This window comes from Drosophila grimshawi, unplaced genomic scaffold, assembly GCF_018153295.1.
Source record: "Drosophila grimshawi isolate 15287-2541.00 unplaced genomic scaffold, ASM1815329v1 contig_44, whole genome shotgun sequence".
NCBI lineage: Eukaryota > Metazoa > Arthropoda > Insecta > Diptera > Drosophilidae > Drosophila > Drosophila grimshawi.
In genome coordinates this window covers 20,634,210-20,655,547 of record NW_025063240.1, presented here as the reverse complement: position 1 = coordinate 20,655,547, position 21,338 = coordinate 20,634,210, and the positions used below count along the sequence as shown (strand labels likewise).

Here is a 21,338-nt window from a genome sequence, read left to right as displayed (position 1 = left end):
TTTCTAGTTTTATATTTTTTTTATTTGTTATTAATTTTTTAAATTTTTTTTATATTTTTAGTTTTTTTTGAGACTTTAATGTAACGCGTGTATTTGATTTCAATAAAGAACTGACAGATATTTCATGCAAACCATTTTATTTGATTGAATCTACGAAAAACTCAATAGACGAATTTCATTGAGTATACGTTTGACCTGAAATAGCAAAAGTGAATCCTTGTTTCTCACATCGTTGGCATGAGGATTCATCGAGAGAATGGCCTGATGCAAATCCGTATAGTGCTAAATGTGATTGAAATGTGAAAGTTGAAAATAATTGATGCCATATCTAAGTATTTGTCCCTGACTTACGGTCATGTTGCGCCACGTCAATTTAAAGTCCAGCTTGATGACATCGAGATCATCCGAACAGAGTTCGGATACCTCGACAAAGGTCACATCGTCCGGTGTAAGGCGCAATGTGGCTTCCGTATAATCGGTATTATCCTTGGCATTCTTCATGCACATAAGGATATTGCGACGCGAGGATAAGCGATTCCAGCTGGAGCGATAGAACTTCATCAGTTTGCAGTGCAAGGACATCGCATCATATGTATGATTCTCAAGGGCCACATGCTTCACGGAGAAATATCCGTTCTCAATATAAAAGCCGGCATCATTTTCCGCAAAGATATTCACATTCTTTTCATAGAAACGCTGTTGTTTTCAAATTAATTCGCTTAATATTATTGTCTAAAGTATGATGGCAATATGAATGATGTTAAATACCCTGCGCAGTTCACGATAATCCGATATGGGTGTGGTAATTTCGAGATATTTAACCGGATTGGCCACATAAACATTGCTTATATCAGTCACATAGCCCCTGATGCCCTGGCCCGTAATGTAGAGCACAACGCGTGCCCGGAACGTATCCACAGTTAAAATAATTTCATCATTACTAGAGAAAAAGGAAAACAAGTAAGAAGGCTGTAGTCGAGTGAGCTCGACTACGATATACCCTCAACCCAGCTGATAAGTATATTCTAGCTTTTGCACGCCCAAATGTAAGCACGTACTAATCGCAAGAAAATCAATATGAAAATACGTTGTCGATTACAATTTTGGTGTTTCTTATTCTCTAGCTCGGTATAGTCTCTGAGATACACGCTCATGCAAACGGAAGGACTCGACTCGGCTGCTTATCCTGATCAGGAATATACATAATGGGGTCAGAGATGCTTCTTTCTGCCAATCACACAGATTGACACAAAACCATTTTATGGTAATTGAATTAATTTCTGATGGATAATAACTGAAATACACAAATAAAGTTCTCTATTCCCTCTCAATTTCCTGTACTTACTTCTCCTCGTTGGGCTGCATGCTCCAGTCGCGAAAGGGAAAGTGATCGTAGCGCTTGTAGGCAAATCCAAAGATGCCCAAGCGATCCGTTTCGATGGTCATCGTGCGGGCCTGCCTATCGAATTTAGTGTTGTGGATGTGCTTTGTTGTCCAGTGTGTGACCTTCACCTTTACCTTACCCGCCACTTCGGCGTCATCTCTCGGATTCTCGAATGGATAGACACGTTCTAAGCTCACGTCATCTGCAGTATCTCCAGTCAGGCTCAATCGAGCCCGGCTCGTGGAACGCAGTTCGCTCCAAGTTTGGCTCGGTGTGGCAAAAATACTATGATTCTCTCGCATGGTGGACGGTCGCTGTGTGATCTTCTTTGCGAACATTGAGCTGGCGCGAGCTTCTGCAGACGACATGATAGTCTTTTTCGATGGCACCTTCTTGAAGTCGAAATCGGGCTGTTTCATGATAGCCGTGTACCGTGTGGTGTACAGCAATCGGTGTGTATCTAAGGTATTCAAGAGCCCGTATATGGACTTCTTGTCGATCATTTCGCTATCTAAGTCCCCATCATCGTAATCCACATGCTCAAGATTCGCATAGATGGGAAAGAGTCGTTCCGGCGCCTCCTGTGCATAATAATCAAAATCCAAGTCACCGATTACAGTATTCTCCTCAGCTTCGATGCTGCGTCGTCTAATTAGCATATTTTTCATCTTTGGCCTTTGATCTAACTGCTGTTGCAGCTCCTCCCTGACCTCCATAGGAAACTTGAACGAGGATATTATCCGCGGTACACAAAACCGTTCCAATTGACGCGCCTGCAAATGATTCAATTTCTGCTCCAATTGAAAATTGCTCAAGCCAATCAGATGCTGCTGCGGCCCCAGCTTATGGCTGGCCCGCAGCCGCGAAATCAGCGTAGGACGAAAGACGTTGACTGATTGATTTTCGCGACGAGAGATGCGAGGCTGGAATGGATTTGGTTGCGGGTGTATTGCACTTCCAATCCTTGACGCACCAAATCGCGATCTTCTCTTCTTGCTAAACGTTTCTCTTCTCTCAGGGACAAGCGATATTTCAGACTCAACCTCCTGCATGCTGGTTATATACTGACAGGCAATCGGATCACCCCACATGCACAGCTCACGCGGCATGTGTATGGTCACAAAGAAATAGGGCAGCTCCGTCTCGTCAATGTTGAGGGTCTTACGTTTCTGCTCATCCATTTGCAGACGGGATCGTCGTGCTGACACATCATCCGCCCAAGTGGGCGCTCTCAAATCGGCCACTATATCATCCATAATGTGCAGAATGCGACCATCCTCGTGCAGCATTATGTTGAACTTCTCGTAATGAGTGCCAGGCGTTTGACGAACAAACATTATCGAATATAGGCCGCCCAGCATGATGTGCTGTCTCATATTGACCTGAATGATTAAAGGTTTAGCAAATACACTCCGGGAAAAAATCGCATTGAGTTTTTGAAAATCGCCTTTAAATGAAAATCATACTTAAAACTACAAAGGAAATTAGAAATATACTTTCCTTGGCATCGAAAGTATGGCGAATTTCCAAAATGCAGTTCGATTTTTTTTTGAGTGTAGTAATCCATATTGCATTTGAAAACGTCTCACCTCATCCGAAGTGAGTTTTAGATGTCGTGGATTGTATATTTCATCGAGTGTATCTAGATACTGCTGCTGCTCGCGTTCCAAAAAAGTGGCGTACGCATCGGGAAACATGCCGGGAGGGACGAGGGGTGGTTCTTTGGGTGCCTTGGGTATTACTGTTTTCGTAGACTTGCCCTCATTCGCCTTCTTCTCCTTGTTCATCTTTTCGGTCTTCTCGGCAATGGTGCGCATAATATCCTCATAGTTCTCGCGCTTCGCCATCATGCTCGCCAGCAGCTCCTGTTGGATATCCAGCTGCATCAGCCACTCATTGATCAGACAATCCTCGATATCCACAATGCCACCATTAGCTTGAACTGGACTATCGGGTATTATCGGATCGAAGCTCTTCGCATACTGAGAGTGGTTGTCAAACTTTGTGTGGATGCACCTCAACGTTAGGCAATCATGGAGCACGCTCAACGGCATCTGAACTTCGACGCCCGCAGTCTTAAGTTCAGCAACCATTAACGGTGTACTGCCGTTCAGTTAAAGCCTTGAGATAAGCCAGAAAATTGATTAATACTTACGGCAGTTCCTTAAACCGTATCGGCACATCGCGAAGTCCCCAGATATCAATATCATAACGAGCACCTGCATGGGACCAAGTTGCCACCATCGCATCCTTCGAGCTGTGGACAAGGTTGCTCGATAAATCAGTAAAGCGTATAGCTATATTCGGTCTCCCGAACTTTTAATGCCATTGCAGAAAGACTTTTAAGACTCGATCAATTTTTTAGAGTGTAGATGGAGGCATCGATTCGAGCAACTTTCTTTGACGATATCTTGGCAAGGCAAAGCAAGGTAAAAATGAGTAGAAGTAAAGTCCTACTTCATATAGACGCCATCCATGCGTATGATACGATACGTCAACCTATCGAAGCTGGTATCGATCTCATGCTCCAGCTCCTTGCGCACCTATCGAATAGTTATCGATAAGTTATCGTTTGCTTTCACTCTATATATACTATAGATAGCACCTCCATAATTTCTAGTTGACGCCCAAAACGCACATACTCCATTTCGGCAGCAGTATCGAGCATACAATCGATCTTGACCAACGTATCCAAATACATGATGATGTCCTGCTCAAAGCGATCCCCAACATGATCATCCATCAGCTCTTTGACCTTGGTCCTTGTACGTTCATTCCTAAAGATGTCCTGGGTGAGGACAGTGCGCTCATCCACAGACAGCGTCCAGTCGACGCTGTGATCCACATCGAGTTGTTGAAAGTATCGCTTCTTCTCGATAAAGGTACGCATCTCCGGTGGCAAATAGGGACGCGGCAATCCATCGCAGCGCAAATGATGATCCCAGTGTTCGCGAAGACGACGCTCCTCCTCCAGTCTCTCGAATTCCAGGGTAGACTCTAATCAGGGATCATCTTTGGTATGCTTATCATATAACAACATATTATCCTTATCCGGTGCTTACCCTTGATGAAGGCACTGCTTACACCAATATCGAGCAATCGCTGCGTATATTTCTTCTCTCGCTCCACCATGTCGCCCTCGCTCAGCAAATTGCTGGCAATGAGTCCGGTGCCATATACTGGCTCGGCCTTTGACTTGACCATTGTGTTGAGTTCTCTGTTTAGTTGTGTGTGTTATTTTATATTAGTTCAATTTTGTATGTGTGTGCTGTTTAATAATCATGACACTTAAGTCATGAGTAGGTTTTATGCCCTATTTGGCAGCTGCTTACGCCCTATATCAGCCTTCAAGTCAACTCCCCGACGAGGCAACTGGTTCGATTTCCAATCAAATCGCAGAAAACTAAATCCTAAACTCAAACCCAGACACGTGTCTTTGTCGACTTCTTCTCTGGCTGCTTTTTGGCCCATAACTCAGTCGGTATGTGGGTGCGGTTGGCCAGGCGATTGCCCTCCTCCGCTGCCCCTCAAATCGACTGCAATCGCTTAGATTTATTTCTCGGGCTCCGTGCCAGCAATTTCCAACTTATTTATGCTTCTTGTGCAATTTTCTATTACAAATCCGACTGGTGAAAGTGTAGCTGAACGGAGCCAACCGGAAATAGTGGGTATTATCGAAGCGCCAAATGATTTAATACCCTTGATGAAAATCCAATTAAATATCAATTATGTGAACTAACTAAGTAAGTGGATAAATACAATAATATTCTGTTATAAATTTGTTTGATTGCAATTAAATTTATAAGCAGATAGATGAATAGATTTAATTAAGATATACTTTTTGTTTAACGAAAATGTCTTCATTAGCGTCAGACACATTTCATGGCATAATTATAATACCCAACGCTAGAGTATAGAATGAAGGAAAAATGTTAAGACAATGGCATCGTTTCCAATAAATTGATTAAATTTGATGTCGCATTGTTAATCGGACTATTTACATACGACTGCTCTTGTTGGAGTTCATGTCAATGCAAGCAGCGTCTGATCGATTGCCTTGATGAATGAATTTCAAACTCAACTCAGACTACGACGACGACGACGTTGAAACAAAATAGACAACTCCTACATGGACAGAGTTGGGGCAGAGTCTGCATTCCTATCGTATATCCAGATATCTATCTATAGGCCTTGGTCTGCCATGCTGCAGGCTGGCAATTCTCTTTCGAAATTTATTTGTTTCTAGTTGTCTTTTAAATAAATTTCTTGTCAAACGTTCCACATCGACAACTGTCATTGTTTTTGTTGTTCTTCTTGTTATTGTTGTTGCTGGTCGTTACATTCGTCAGTTGTTTAGGCTCTGGACTATGTCTGTAATAAGTCACATGGCTTGACACAGACAAAACATTTTAAATAATTTAATGAACTTGACAGACTGGGACATTTTGGCTATATTTGTTGCCAATGTTTTTTGTCATTTTGCCAGCCAACTGACCCAAATGTTCAGCCAAATAGTTTTGACACCTTTTGCACCGCAATCAATTTCCACAATTGCTCCAAATTGTTGTGTTTGATCCTCATAACAAGCAGCCGTTGAGTCGAGTCCAGTTGAGACTTAATGACGAGCAAATCATTTCTCTCTCATTCGTCCCATGCAATCATTCAATTATAATTTACAGCACTCAGCAAAAAATATCAATATATATATGCATTTGCTACACAGAGAAAAAACATTCTTGATTAAGATTAGAGTTGATTTGTTAATAAATAGATTTCAGAAACTATTACTGAAAAAAGGATAAGATGTTTTAGAATTGTTGAATAAGTGTAAGCGTTTCTATTATTTCTTGTTAACTACAAGTAGTATAATTATATATATATATATTGTTTTTGGCCGAGTGTATGTGAAGCACAAGTAGCTGATAGATCTCGGTTCCTTGTTGGCTGCTGATTGCTGGCTGCCTGATCCCTGGACTGAAGCTGTAGCAATTGTATTTGGCCAGCAATTGGATGACTAGATGACTGCAATGACTTTACAAAGAGCCACCTCACGTAGTAGTCTGTTTGCTTGCAGCATGTGGCAAGCAGCGTGTAGTAACGAGCGATTTTAGCTGCAGCATCAGCTTCATCGATTTGGAGCTGCAATTTAGTTCGCAACGTTGCAAACAACAAGCGAAACAAGCCAAAAATTGCAGGCGAAAATAATTGACATCTGTATATAAGTTGAAGCCATTTGATTTGCTGGTGGTTAAGTGGTTGCCTCTTTAGACGGTTAGCTGCTTAGCTGGTTAGTTGGATATCCCTATTGAGCCAGGCTAACAAGTGCATAGCAGCACAGTTGTCGAGTTTAGCTTTGTAGTCTGCCATTCGATTTTTCACCTGCATTCGATTACGTTGCAAAGTGAGTGAGAAATTATGCCACAATGGACCGTTGCAGTTGCAGTTGCACTCTGGGAAAACTACCAGCTTGAATTGATTTTATTAATCCCCCCCAAACTTTCAGCACATAACTCAGTCTCTGCCTTATCGGGGCGCAGCGATTAGAAAGCGCCACTGCCTCTCAACAATATGTTGCCCATGTTCGCCGATGACAGCAACTTGTTTACCGTTTTTTATTTTGTTGTTGTTGCTGTTGTTGTTGTCGTTGTTGTTGTACCCTGCCTTCCAAATGTGGCACCGCATGTTTAAACAATGCTGAACACAAAACTTTTGGCATTTACATGAGAATTGAAAGCGCAAAGAATTTGTATGCAAACAACTAAAAACTAAAAACACAATATGAGCATAGAATCTGTGGCTAGTTATTCAGTAGTAAGTTAACGACCGGCAGCAGCTGCAACATATTGAGTCTAATTAATTTTGCAGCAAAACTGCAACTGTTCAACTTTCTATGCCCCCTGCAGAGGCCAGAGGTAAATGTGAGCTTAATCATCGTATTCGCTTCGCTTTGTTAACTTAAGCTTGTACCCCTCAAGTGACCAAGTAGAGGATATACTCTCCAATTTGAGAACTGTTAGCTTGCTGCATACATTTCGTCAATCAGCCAGTAGGCCAGTTGATCCTTCTAAGCAGTTATGAAAATGGATTAAAAAAAGGAGACAAATTTATGCCAATTCTTTTGTTGAGCTGAAAGTGCTTAAGTCGTAAGCCACAATTACTCTGCAGAAAGTTTGAAATTACTCAGCATTAATATATATGCCTGTTCAATTAGTGTATAAAACACTTCTGCTTGGCGATGTAACTTTATTTTTGGTTTGCCCCCTTAACGGTAGATGCATGTTTATGTTTAAACAATGCACCAGCATCATCTGAGAAATAGCAACAAGCCACAAACAACAATCAACAAAAGCAACAACAACAATCGCAGTAACAAATTTGTTTAGTCTGAAAATCTATGCAAAGCAATTTGAATAGCTGAAACGAGCGAGCATTCAGCTAATGCCTTGGATATGTAAATTAGAGGAAAATTCTTTGGCCAGGTTGCTTAGTTGTCAGTTGATTGGCTTGGTCCAAGCCCATGCTTTTGCTTAATTGTTGTCGCTTCTCTTCTCTTCTTAATTTTTCCTATTTTTTTTTCGTTTTTTTAATCGAAATTTACATACATTAAATGTGGACATTGTTTGGGAAGCTGCAGCAGCAGCTACCGTCGAATGAAAAGTGAGCGTGGAGGCCTTAAAACGAAATAAGTAAGAGTGCTCCAATCGAGCTGGCAAGTTTGAAAGATACCCTATTTGATTTCCTTTACACCTTCGAGTTGTGTTCCGAAATCAGAAAATTGGCAATCGATTTTTATCGATACTAATCTCGTTGAGTTAACGAGTAATAAAAAATAAACTTGATTTGCGAAAAGTAATACAGAAATCTACATTCTAAATTCCAACTCTTTAGCGCTAATAGTTTCTGAGATCAGGTTAGACAAGGTCATCAAGAATCTATATAAACTTTATGAGCTCAAAGTTATTAGGTACATTTGCACAGCTTCGTAATACCCGCCTGAACAACTTGAAATGTCTGCTGGGTATTTAAACAAATCAAAAAGCCAATTTTAATTCCAATTCCAATTTATGTATAAAATGACCAACTTTTTAGTTAACTATGCCAGCTAATTAAAGATTGGGGCGTGCAGGGGAGGCACGCCATCAAGTCTGAGTTTGCTATGCCACACCTAGAGTGGAGAGACAGAGTTGCCACCGATTACCAACACGCTGCTGGTGGCAAAAGGCATCAGCGCGAACTCTTATCAACTGACAGCAAACAGTCGGACATTCGGAACAATTTGCATGGGCCATGAGGCATGTGGCATGGGGCATGGGGCATGAGGCAGTTGCTCCAATGGCCACTGCCACTTATCGCTGGCAGCGTCGAGCTCATTACGAATGCGAAATGGAGAACTGAGACTGAGACTGAGACTGCAGCCAGTTGGCTGGCATTGCTTTCGTGCTTGCAACAAGTGGCAAGCAGCAAGCGCTCTCTCGCTGCTGCGGCAAATTGTGCTGCCACTTTTAATTGGCAACTTTTGGCACGCTCGCCAGCATTTCGCTTATCGATTTATGATGACGACAGACAGACAGATGGACGGGCGAACAGGCGGACAGGCGGAAAGGCGGACAGACAAGGATAGACTACTTTTCTAGTTTTCTAGTTATTTGTTGGAGTTGGTCGCGGCACTGACAAATACTCTGATTATTGCAACTGCAGCTGCTCATTCCACTCAATATTAAAATGCAAATTTAAGTGGCAGGCGGAAAATTGAACTGAACTGAAAACTACAAAAACAAAAAAAAAACTGGATCTGAAAGTGGTGGAACTGTTCGAGTAGATTTTATGACTTGGCCCAGCCGGTTGTGCAAATAAATTGCTATTATTTCAATGAGATTGCACAGCTCACTCTGTGCTTACCTCTAATTATGCCGCCGACAGCAACCCAGCCTGCTATTAACTGGCAGATACCCTGTTTTTAAGTAGTCAATGTTTTTGGTTTGTATTTAGTATTGCAGAGCGATTAACTCGTGCTAAAATATCTTATCAACTAAATAGCTTCTGCTTTTAACTAGATGTCGAAACGACTAAAAATATGGTGTTCAATACCAATTTCATAACTTCCAGTCTGTTATTAAAGTGTTTTAATAATAAACAGACTGCATAAAAACATTGACTGCAATTAAGGCTAGATCAAACAAGATAAACAGAGCAGAAAAACCAAATCAATATTTAATTTCGTGTCGCGTTTTAATGAACTATTTTTGGCCACATGGTAAATAAGCAATTGCAATTATATTCGTGGCAAGTAAAAAGAGTGAGTGGGCAAAAACGTTGCCCCCATTTTGGAAAAACACAAGCCACATTTCGCATCGAAAGCAGCCACAGCCAGCTGCAGTTGCTTGGAAACGAGGCGTTGCCTCTGACTCTGACTCTGACTCAGAGTCTGACTCTGAATCTGAGTCTGACTTAGAGTTTAGTGGTTGGCCAGTTCGAGTGACTGACTTATTGGCGAGGCAGTTATGGTTTTTTGCCAGACGAGAGCGAACACGCCCAAAAGCAGCTGCAGCAGTCGCTTGTTAGACAAGTTACCAAAAATAGACCAAACAACTAGCTGAACTTGGCTAGCTGCAGCCAGCCGGATCTGGCCAAGATGTCGTGGACTGACAGGGGACTGACTGAGGAGGGGGCAGACGTAATTCATATTGAACGTATATGGTCTGTCGCGAAAAGGGAAAACTAAACTAAACTAAACTAAACTAAAGCAGAGCATTTATTGTTTTCTTGGCGAGCAGCAACAGTTGCAGGCCTAATTGCAACACGCATTTTGCTGCAGAGTAAATCACAGGTTTTATGGCTGCAACGTTGAATGTGCAACCAACTGGACAGTTATTACGAGTGACGCCTTAATGAACTTGTCTTCTGGGCCCAGTTTAAAAACATGATTGTCTTGCTGCCACTCAGCTTGCTGCAATTTATGGGATCAACAGATCCGTTAATGCAAAATTACAAATGCGCTGTGCAACAGCGTGCAACGTTTCAGCGAGCGCGCATGGCGAGCGGAGCGAGATAGATATATGGAAGTGGCAATAACCAACAAGACATTAACCCGGCGCATGCCTGCCACAGCTGCATGTGGCATGAAGCTGCAATAGTGCCGCTGTATGTTCAATAATTGAACACAAACACACACTTGCCGCATACCACACACCCCACCCAGCATCAGCTTGACCCTTGCCTCCCCCTCCTGCAACACTTATGTGCAGCGGCGGCAAAACAGCTGCTGACTGAGTTGCAAAGCTGCAAGCGGGCTGCTGAAATCAGAGCCAGCGGCAATACAACAAGATATGAGCGCAAGCAGATAGAGCCAAAGACAGACGGACAGACAGGCAGGCAGACAGACGGATAGACGGAAAGACAGAGCGTCGTATCGACGCTGGCCACAAAAACATAAAACAATAAAGTTGGGCGCTGCGCAAAAGAATAATCGCATAAATCATGCGGACTTGCGGCAACGCGCGGCGCGGCGTCTAAGCTCCACTAACGGCCAAACGGACAACTTGCAACTTGCAGCGGGCAACGGGCAACGGGCAACGCGCAACGGGCTACGTTCAACGGGCAATCGGGCAACAAGCCCAAGCCCAGCCAAAGCCCAAACGACTCGAATCGCAGCATAGTCAACGACGCCGCACATTGTGGCAACAACCAATTTGATTGCCAAACAATTTTTGAGAACTTTTTCGAGAATATTTCAAATCAAATATTTACTGCATATTTATTATTATCTTTATATATTTATTGTTATCCCTCATTTAGAGTACTTTGGAGATATTCTATAAATTAACTAAAAAGGTAAACACAATTTACACTCTTTATCCATAATTCAGAAAGTCTGTCAAAAAGATCGAATTTGTCTTAATGATTCTACTTGTTTGATATCTTCTATTTTATCTTTCAGTAGTCTTTTATCTAATGTTCATATATACTCGTATATATATATATAATCATCCTAAATCGTTTCTTCTTATATAAACCACTCAGCAATAAAACAGAATAATTTATTAACCGTTTGAGAGTGTTAATGGTTGTGTAACATTATCATTTAGAAAGTTTGGCTTACATAATATTGATTTAGAAATTAAAATCTTGATTAATGCTGCATTTAAGTTGGAAAATCTACATTTTGATTGCATATCTTTAATTAATTTGGTTTGCTTAATTTTTAGTGCAAGTTAAAAACTCATTAAACCACTGTGCCACACAATGGTCCAGACAGCTGCTGCTGCGGCACACACAGCAACAGCAGCAACAACAACAACAACAAATGCAACAGCAACCACAACAACAACAACAAACACAAGGCAACACTTTTCTTGCCTTAAGCCAAATTTATAGCGATCTAAGTAGGTATAAAGCGCTCATTTTGTGGCAGCCAGCGCTGACTTCGTTACGTTTCCAAGGAGTGCCCCGCAGGAGTAAATGGACTGATGAAAGGGCGAGGGGGGAGGGCGAAGAAGGAGGCACTATTTGGCTTTGTTTTTTTTTTTTTTTTGGTTGGTTTTGTGGTGGTGCGCGCTCACTTCGGGGGCTAAGAACAATAGAAATGCATTGCACGAAAGTTCAGGGCGACAGCGGTGCTTAAATGAGGAAAAGGCCTCCAAATGCTCAAACGGGGAACGGGGAACGGGAAAGTGAGTCTGGAATTGTTGACAGGGGCGCGGTTGCATATGCAGCCCGAACTGGGGGTAGGTGGTAGGTGGCCAGAGGAGTGGGGCGGATGGCTGTTATATCTTTGTGTTCACTCGTGCGCGATTTAAAAGCCCAACTTCTTGACGTTGCTTTCGCTTTGCAGCTGCCCAGTCCAGAACCACATTGCCACGGCCTTTGTTGTGGTAAAACAGTTAGCATTGCTGGAACGGTCGACTGGTAGGTGGGCGCTGAGCTGTCGAAAGGGGGGCTGGGGCAGGGGTAGTTGGTAGAGTAACAACAAAAAACCGCTTAAATCGTAACCGTCATGCGGTTAGGCAAAATGTTGTTCCAAAACTCTTCGAGGCGCGGGCGTGGTTATAGCCCACCCAATAACTGTAACTGCCCCTCCCCCCTGCCAAACCCCGCTTGCCACACTCAGCGCTAACTGGACAAATGACATTCTAATGCCGCTCCATTGGGGCATACGAGACAATATAGGCAACACAAATCGCATTTATCACGTATATGACAAAATGCAATCCAACAACCAGGCAACAACAGGCAACGACTGTTTTTTGAGCAACAAAGAGGAGAGATACACCGAGAGAAAACAACTAGTGCAGCGATGTTGATTAGTATTTCATTTGTGGTTGATTAGTATTAGAAATACTTAACTCACCTAATTATTCAAAAAGTATATTTAAAAAAATAAAAACAGTTTTTTTTCTTATCAGGGAAAATATTTATATTTTGCAATATGGTTTTTCATATGTGTAAAATTAGCTTCTTTATTGCTTGCCCAATATATCAATAAGATTTTTAGCACAGTGCATGGATGGTGGCCAGGCTTAAACAAGTTTGCCTGCCGCCTTCAGTTTGCCTGCAGCCTCATTATTATGCGCGCATTGTGCGTGGCAACGGACCACGGACAACAGGAACTGGGCTTGAAGCTTGCAGCTTGGAGCTTGGAGCATACTGAGCACTGGACGGTGTATACTGGCATAGGCATAGGAATTTCCGTGTGTGTGTCTGCGCCTGGCCACGAAGCGTGCTCCGATTCTCAATTGCAATTGCAATGCGAGCTCGTATGCTGCTGCTGTTGCTGTTGCTTTTGCTGTTGCATATGCCTCCAGGGACAACAATTCATGCAACGGCGAGCAAAAAATAAAAGAGCAGCAAACCAGCAACGATGCCAAAACCGGCCAAACAAACTTACAACTGTAGAGCGCAATTAAACAAAGCCGCCATCGAGACAATGCGCCGCATCCAAAATGGGTAATGCAACTGCTGCCCCATGTGGCAGGCAGACCTTCAGCCAGGGCAGGGCAGGCAAGGATTCAAAACGCATTTCCGCCGACGCGTTCGTTCGCTTTACGCTTATGCAAAACTCGCCTATCAGCGAACGTCAATCGCAGGAGTAAAAATGGGAACCAGGAGCCAGCAGCCAGCAGCTAAGGAGGAAGGTAGGAACTAGGAACTAGAAGCAAATAGGGGCAGAGCTATGCCATATGTGGAGTATGGCTTGTCATATTTTTAGTTGGCACAACAAAGCGTTGACCATAATCGCTTGTAAATCGCCGAGAGGATAGCGAAAGGAAGGGACTACGAGCAGGAGTCAGAGAGAAAGGGGGAGAGAAAGATAAATATATATAGGGAGAGACCTTGGAAGATACAGAAAAATTGCAAAAATGAAAAATAGAGAGGGAAATAGAGAGAGACCTTGTCGAGAGAGATAGAGAGACAAAGCAAGAGAGAGAGAGACAGAGAGAGAGAGAGAGAGAGACGGAGTCAAATAGAGACAAGTCACAAAATAAGAAGGGAGAGAGTGAGAGAGAGAAAGACAGAGAGAGAGAGAGAGAGAAGGACAGAGAATGAGAGAGAAAGAGACGGAGTCAAATAGAGAAGAGATTCAGTGAGTAAGATATGGGAATGGAGTTACATAGAAGTAGTTATACATAAATAAATATACTTTACAAGATAAAATCCTAAAAAAAAATACTGAAAATTACATATAAATAATAAAAATTTTAATCAATTTTATTTAAATCCTCTTTTTTCATTAAAAATTATCAAAAGTTTAAGAATTATAATTATACATAGCTATTTTTTAAGTTTGTATATCTCAACGTCTCCATGTTTCTCTAAGTCTAAGTCTAAGTTGAGATTGAATAACTAAAGTCCTTTACCACTTGCTACAAACGTGGCTGTCATGTCAAAAAGAAGCCAAAAGAAGAGAAGTAGCCAGCACTTGAACTAGTTAACTAGCAAAAACAGTACAGCTGACATCCCTAGAATGTGGAAGAATGTACCCCTCTCCAGAAACAATGGGATGACAATAATTTTGGATGCGTGTCCCCAATTCCGTTTATAGCATCTGCAGTGAGGCGTCGCCCAATTTCACTGGCCGTGTCCACAATGCAAATGAACTGCTTTCAACGATCTACTCAGGGAGCTGAAAACGGTTCCATCATCATCATCATCAGCATCAGCATCGGCAACAGCAGCAGTGGAAGGGATGGAGCAGATGGAGCAGATGGAGCTCAGAGGACTCCTCATCAACTGGACGCCTCCGTTTTGTTGTGTGGCAATTTAACACACACAAATCCAGTGAAGCGTCAACTTGGGCAAGCATATCCCACATCTTGCGTCCCTCGCCCGCCTTCTTAGCGTTGTCATCAATGTGTGTTCGCCTTAATTTTCTCCGTTTTTTCTTGCTTGCAATTTTCCTGCTGTTTTCTTCTTTTTCTCTGTTTTTTTGGGCTCCGAGTTGCTGAAGCGGAAAACTTTACAATCCATCAAATTAATGGTGCAATGTGTCACAAGGAAGCTCCAGCCAGAATCGTAGTCCATCCCCAGTGCTCCCCTCGCTCTCGTTGAACAAGTGACAGACGGTCGGCTGTGTGAGATGGTGAAATGTCATCAACTTGAAATTGTAAATCAAGCAAAAGTTGATTGAACAAAGCGCGATTTGTTTGGGGGCAGAGGGAGTTGGCAGAGGAAGTTGATTGAACCAAACAGTTGCTGCTGCTTTCGGGTCTAACTCTCTGCAGACACCTGTTGACAGCTCTTATCAAGCTACGCCTCACCTCTTTTCCAGCCAAATTGTCAAGTCAATGTACAGTGATGTATCGGCAAGTGGAACTTTAAGAAATTAAAGACAGTTCGAAATTGGAGGACTAAAGACCAGTATATATATTTCTGAGGCAAGTTTTTTGACTACGAATCAATGGAATATGTTTGCCAGTTCCATGAAGAGACCCGCTACTGTAAGCCGTGTTTAGTTGACACTCGCCAGCGATCACTGTACTCCTTTCACCTGGGCTGCAACCTCAAACATATATTGAGACCCATACGATATACAATTAACGGCAGCCCACATTGGAGGCGCCTTTCACCGGCAGCAGTAGGAGCTGCAGCTTCCACGCTGTGCACATAATGAAAGTCCTACGCGATTTGCATGCTGGAGAGAGAAAGAGAGAGAGAGATAGGGCGAGAGGGAGAGGGAGAGAGTTGGGACAACGCTTTGGGAGATATGCAAATCTCTCGTCCCACTGCCAGTTGCACGTACAAATGTCGGACATTTTATAGACTTATCACGCGACAGAGACACAGAGAGCGAGAGCCATAAATTTAAGCGATATGCTGCATGCCCCCAAATGCCGCCCACTCACAAGGCACTCGCAACAAAGTCGGAGACTGAAAGAGTTGGCAGCAACAGCAGACGGAGTCCAGACTGGAGCCATCGTCACGAGTGCCAGCAATTAATTTTCATACGCAGACGCAGCTGCGCTGCAGCAGTTGCAAGCTACAGCCGGCTACTGCCTTGCTGTACTTGCTGTTGCAACTTGTAAAGCTCCAAGCAACAGCAGCAATAACAACAAATTGAGCATCGATGTGGCGACTTGTGGCGTTCTAGGAAAATAAATTTAAATAAACGCAGATTCTGTGGCCACTGCCACGTAGACCCACATCCCCCAATCCCCCCTGCCCGTTTTCCCTTGCCACAACCCTTGGTAACTGCTATCTACCACCAAACTGGGAATCGAACATGCAAATTTACACTTAAACAAGTAAGTTGAGTTGCCAGCGTAGCAACGAAGATTGAATACCCTTTCATTCAAATTAAGTCAACTTTGAGATACACAAATTAATATAAAATATATTCCAATAAACAGAAAGTTGTGGCAGCAAAGTCGGAAATATCTCCTTCAAGGCTTTACCACATCGCATAACCAAACTTGAATACCCAGCAGTAGGGACTTAACAATCAGAGCAACGCTGAGAGGATGAAGGATAGAAAACCCTTTGGTCTGTCAGTGTTTGCAGTTGCCGCCACGCAAGTGTTTTAACAATGTTTGCAAGGCGCATTACGTGATTTGGCCACCGCCTACTGCAAATGCACAGCACCCTCGCAACCGTCGCACCCCTCTCCTCTTACCACCCTCAGTGGCGTGTTTGCAACATGTTGAAATTTAAATAAAATGCACTGAGGGAGCAGCAGCAGCAGGAGCAGCAGCCAGGACAACCCGCCTCAGAGTCAAGCCGCACTTTAAATGCCCCACAACGAAATGTTGGCTTCAGACTGAGCCAAAGCGGTTGGCCAAGTGCTTAAGCCACAAAATGAACAAGTTCGATTTCTTGGCTTCTCCCTTTGTCTTGGCCTTTTTGGCTGTGCCACTCCACTCGCATTATTGTCGCCGCAAACACTTTGCGTCGATAACATGGACTGAGGCGGATTTCGAGGATTCAAGCTCTGGAAGGTGACTTTTACAGGGTTTGTTGACAGTGTCGCTATCTTTGCGTTAAATTAGCGCCTGCATCTTCATTTGGCCAACCCACTGCATTGGTCCGCAGTGAAGGATTGCCTTAGCTCTACCTTCTCGATCCGCTCCTGCTACAATTTCTCTGCTGAGTCAGTCATTAGAATCTGCAGCTGCATTTGCACTGGCGGCTTGAATCCAATTATGCGCATTTGACCAATGCCCAAGGCCAACACACACCAACACACACACACACACACCAACACACACACACACACACACAGAGCGAGCAACTCTGGCTGATCTGCAATTTGGCCTGGCTAGCAAACAACTTGGCCAAAAGCCGCTGGCCAGCATTGTCCACTCTGTGTGCACTTTTGCTTTATTATAGCAATGCTTATACAGATTAGAATAAATCAACTTGCCCCCACCTTCTCTCTGTCTCTCTCTCTCTCTCTTTCTCCCCCTCTCTCTGTCGCTCTGTGCGATCAGTAAACGCTACCGGCAACAATCTACAAAAACTGCAATTGGAGCTGGAGTCGAGGCAGCTGCACGCTGCACATTGGACTCTGAACACTGGTCACTGGTCACTGGACACTGGACACTAGACTCTCCACACTCCACACGCCTAGTTGTTGTGGGCCCACTATTAAGTGCAAAGGAAGTCGGCCAAGATAAGCAGGCAAATATCTGCGGCTAAAAGGAATCAAACAACAACTCGCCAACGGCGAAAACAGATCGCAAACTGCAAATGGCAAAGTCTTGAAGAGTTGGGCCAAGTCGAAGAGCAGCTGCTCGCAGTGGAACTGAGCACAATATAAAATTGAGAAGCATATATAAATATGCATCATAGATAAATGCTTAATCAATTCTTTTCTTAATTATATTTAAGTAATGTTAAAACACAAATAACATTTTTACATCCATTCATTTATTTATATACTTTTATTTCAGAGAGAAATTTAGAGTACTTTTGACAAAGTTATATTCACAATGATAATGATAAATGTTCTTAGAACTGCAATTTGATTCAGTTTGATAATGTTAAGGGATTTGGATGCCTTTAAGGTATATTTCGAGTGATTTCAGAACCATTTATTACTAAAATCGATACATATTTTGATCTACTTTTAGGTAAGTTGTAAGTTGATCTGTCGCAGTTGCTCAATCAAGATTCGTGGCTGATGCGATAGATACAAGTGCAATTGCAGTGCCATAAATCTGCACAAGTGTTTGTATTATTCGCAAACAGTTGTTGCAACAATATTGAGTTGAGGGTTTCGTATGTGGCTGTGGCTGTGGCAGTGGCTGCTTCCCATTCTCATGACTACATGGAGTTCAACACTTGCCCGATTCGCCGACAGTTTTGCGACCCGGCGAGCTTACAAATTAAACGCATTCAAGTGCAAGATGCAGGAATTTTGATTGGGTCAACAAAGTCAAAGCGATGCTGCTGCTGCTGCTGCTGCTGCAACAACGATGACGACGACGAAGACGACGACGGCGTCGGTAGCACAAAAATGCCATAACAAAATGTGTCAAGTGCCAGACATAAATGCCTAAGTAACGGCGCAGCCAGCCAAAGGAGTTGTGAGTTCGTTCCGAAGCCCAGCAAACCCCAGCGATCGTTGCCACCAACTGCTGCTCCCCAAACTTCCTCCTTCTGCGCCTGCTCCTGCTGCTGCTGCTCCAGCTCCTTCTTGCGTTACGATTCTGCGGCCTGCGGCCTTTTTGCTGTTTGCACTGGCGATTCGACAAGCAACTCGCCGATCGGCTTCGCTTCTCGCCAAGAGACAATAAATTTTCGGTGCGTCACTTTTTTCCTGCTGCTGCTGCTCCTCTACTGCTCCTCTGCTGCTCCTCTGCTGCTGCTGTTGTTGTTGCTCATTTCTTTCTCCTTTTTTTAATTTGTTCTTCTTGCTGTGTTTTGTGTGCGCTTTCCAATTAAAAATGCGCACGGTTATCGACGCAATTGGAGTTGCTTGTGCCCGCTTGTACTTATTTGTAAGTTGCACGCATGCTCCAAAGAATGCCACTGCCACTGCCACTGCTGTTTCTGCCGCTGAAGATGGGCTCCTTCTTCTCGCTGTTAATTTACATAAAAATATCTTAATTGCAATGCTGCCTTCTTTTTTTGTTCTCTGAGCTTATCAACGCCATGTCATGTCGCCGACGCCTGCTGATGCCGATGCTGTTGCTGATGTCCTTTGTGTCCAGCGTTGCCCACTGACAAATTTTTGGTCGGTGGCGGCACGTCAAGATCGTGTATCGCCAATTGGCGAATCTCTCAACTTTGCACATCCACCCTGGTAGCTGGCGTTGGTCTGCTGCAAGCTGGCAGGCGTACACATGTTGTGCGACACTTGCAACGCCTGCACCGCCTGCACCTCCTCCTACTCCTCCCCCCTGCTGCCTGCTGCCTGCTGCTTGTTGCTTGTTGCTGTCATGCATAATCGCTGATAAATGCGCCCTTCAGTGCCGACTAAAATGATTTGTGGATAATTAATGCAGAACCAAAAAGACAACAAAAAATTCAAAATAAAATAAAAATAAAATAAAACCAGTTAGCCGCGCGCGCACTTTTAGCTCAAAAGAACTACAATTTGTGCAAGTTTGTTGTTGCTGCTGTTGTTATTCTTGTTGTTGTTGTTGTTGTTGTTGCACAATCAGGCCTTAAACGCAATCAACGCACAGTAATTCATGGCTGCAGCTCACAAGTTGACAGGACCAGAAGACGCAAGACCCCAAAAAAAAACAAGAACGAGAACCACAAAAAAAGATTAGCTGCCAGCTAATTGCAGGGGCGTCCAAAGAGGAGCCAAAAGGAGCAGGGTGTGTGCATGTGTGTGTGTGTGTGTGGTGTGTGTGGTGTGTGTGTGTGTGGTGTGTGTCTGTGTGTGTGTGTGTGTGCAGGAGGAATCGCACAAGCACACAATTAATGAATGCTGCTTTCTAGCTGTTTAAGATTTGCTGGAATATGCCAGTGCTGGTAAGTGCACCAATGTGCGCTGATATTGCACAGCACTCTCAGAATAATGCTCATCGAAAGCGTTAATCAACGATCTCTATGGCAGGAAGAAAGTGCGAGCCAATAAAAGTTAATTGAGTTTAAAGGGAACTAAAATTCCAACGATTAAACAGAGAAGATCCTGTTAACATTGCTGCAAATTCTTAACAGTCAACCGCACAATGCTAATCTATGTTTTCTGTTAATCTATGCGCTCGGGGAAGCCGAGAGTGAGCTGCCTGCAAAGTTTACTGAGTAAGCAGATTTCAATTAAAAACCGTTCTGAAAATAACAGTAATCAACAACGCACCGATTGACAGCGATTGTTGTGACACCTGATGGTATTGATCAACACTGCCTTGTCAATTGGCATATTTTCGCAAGAAACTTTCCTTTGGAATAAGCATTTTCGGAGCACTTCTTCGCAACATGAACGTTGACCTGGCTAAAAAGGAGCTTGAGCTAATGCCCGACATTATCAAATCGGACGCAAATAATTGGCATCAAAATGTGCAACTGGGCAGCGAGCAAGTTAAGCTCTATATCGAGTTGTGCATGAAAATCTTTGCGGAGGAGCCCATTTTGTATAATGAGGAAACATGTCGCGGCAAGCGATCGGCAACGCAGCGAACTCGGGCCCACTTTTACAAGCTGTTTGAGGTCACCAGCAAAATGGAGCAGATTCTTGCGGTGCTGGCCGATATCACGCTGAGAACAGAGCACATGTGGCAACGCGTCTCCATGTGGAACCAGGATGAAATCATTCAACAGCATTGCATCATGTGGGAAATGACTACGCCCAAACTGTTGGACTATCTGGGATTCTTCACTCAGCGCTACGACTACGAATGGCAGCTCAAAGAGATGGTCGTGTGTAAGTATCACAAAATCAGCAAAAGCTGACCAGCAAACAACGCACACTCAACTAATCGCATCCAACTCTTTCTCCAGCGGATCTGGAATACATTGATAGCAGCTACGCTGGCTATATTGTATTGGAGACCTGGCTGAATAATCGACATGCTGGCGACGATGAGTTCAATCGCCAGCTAAATGCCTTCTATAGGTCAACAGGTCAGCGTGCCTGTAGCCCCCAATGACAAATGCGTTCAGCCTGCCTTGCTCAACCTGAGACTTAACAAAAGCTGACCTTTCTGATTTTATGTTGCTTATATTTTAAAAGTATCTATTATCATTTTATTACAACTGATTTGAAATGTTAAAAAGTTGAATGAAATTACACGAAATTATGTGACAAGCAGCAGATAGCAGCTCTGTTCCCATAACGGATAAATATTCTTGATCAGGATCAATAACCCAGTTAATCTTAAAGACTATACAAGTTGAAGACTTTACATTTCGAATATAGGTTCTCGAAAACCATACGCAGATCGGAGAAGATATATCTTTCTGGTCGAAAATGTATGTGCATATTGAAATGCGTTTAATCAAATCTACATCTAATGAACCAAACGTACGGAGGAATCATGCCACGCCACATTAGTTCCTGTAACTACAT

The 21,338-nt window shown here is 43.3% G+C and overlaps 2 protein-coding genes across 2 annotated transcripts; one reads left to right on the top strand and one right to left on the bottom strand.

Moving 5' to 3' along the window:
• Window positions 1–120: 120 nt before the first annotated feature.
• Window positions 121–4,614, bottom strand: LOC6558438. Its single transcript, XM_032743175.2, has 9 exons — window positions 4,447–4,614; window positions 3,990–4,381; window positions 3,842–3,927; window positions 3,540–3,641; window positions 2,974–3,487; window positions 1,346–2,766; window positions 769–940; window positions 352–696; window positions 121–282 (listed from the first exon to the last, which is right to left on the bottom strand). Exons 1-9 carry the CDS (start codon window positions 4,586–4,588, stop codon window positions 151–153), a joined length of 3,306 nt encoding a protein of 1,101 aa, XP_032599066.1. The 5' UTR covers window positions 4,589–4,614; the 3' UTR covers window positions 121–150.
• Window positions 4,615–20,205: 15,591 nt separating this feature from the next.
• LOC6558308 lies at window positions 20,206–21,096 on the top strand. Its single transcript, XM_001983440.3, has 2 exons — window positions 20,206–20,693; window positions 20,771–21,096. The coding sequence occupies exons 1-2, from the start codon at window positions 20,249–20,251 to the stop codon at window positions 20,917–20,919; spliced, it is 594 nt and encodes a 197-aa protein (XP_001983476.1). The 5' UTR covers window positions 20,206–20,248; the 3' UTR covers window positions 20,920–21,096.
• The last annotated feature ends 242 nt before the right edge of the window (window positions 21,097–21,338 follow it).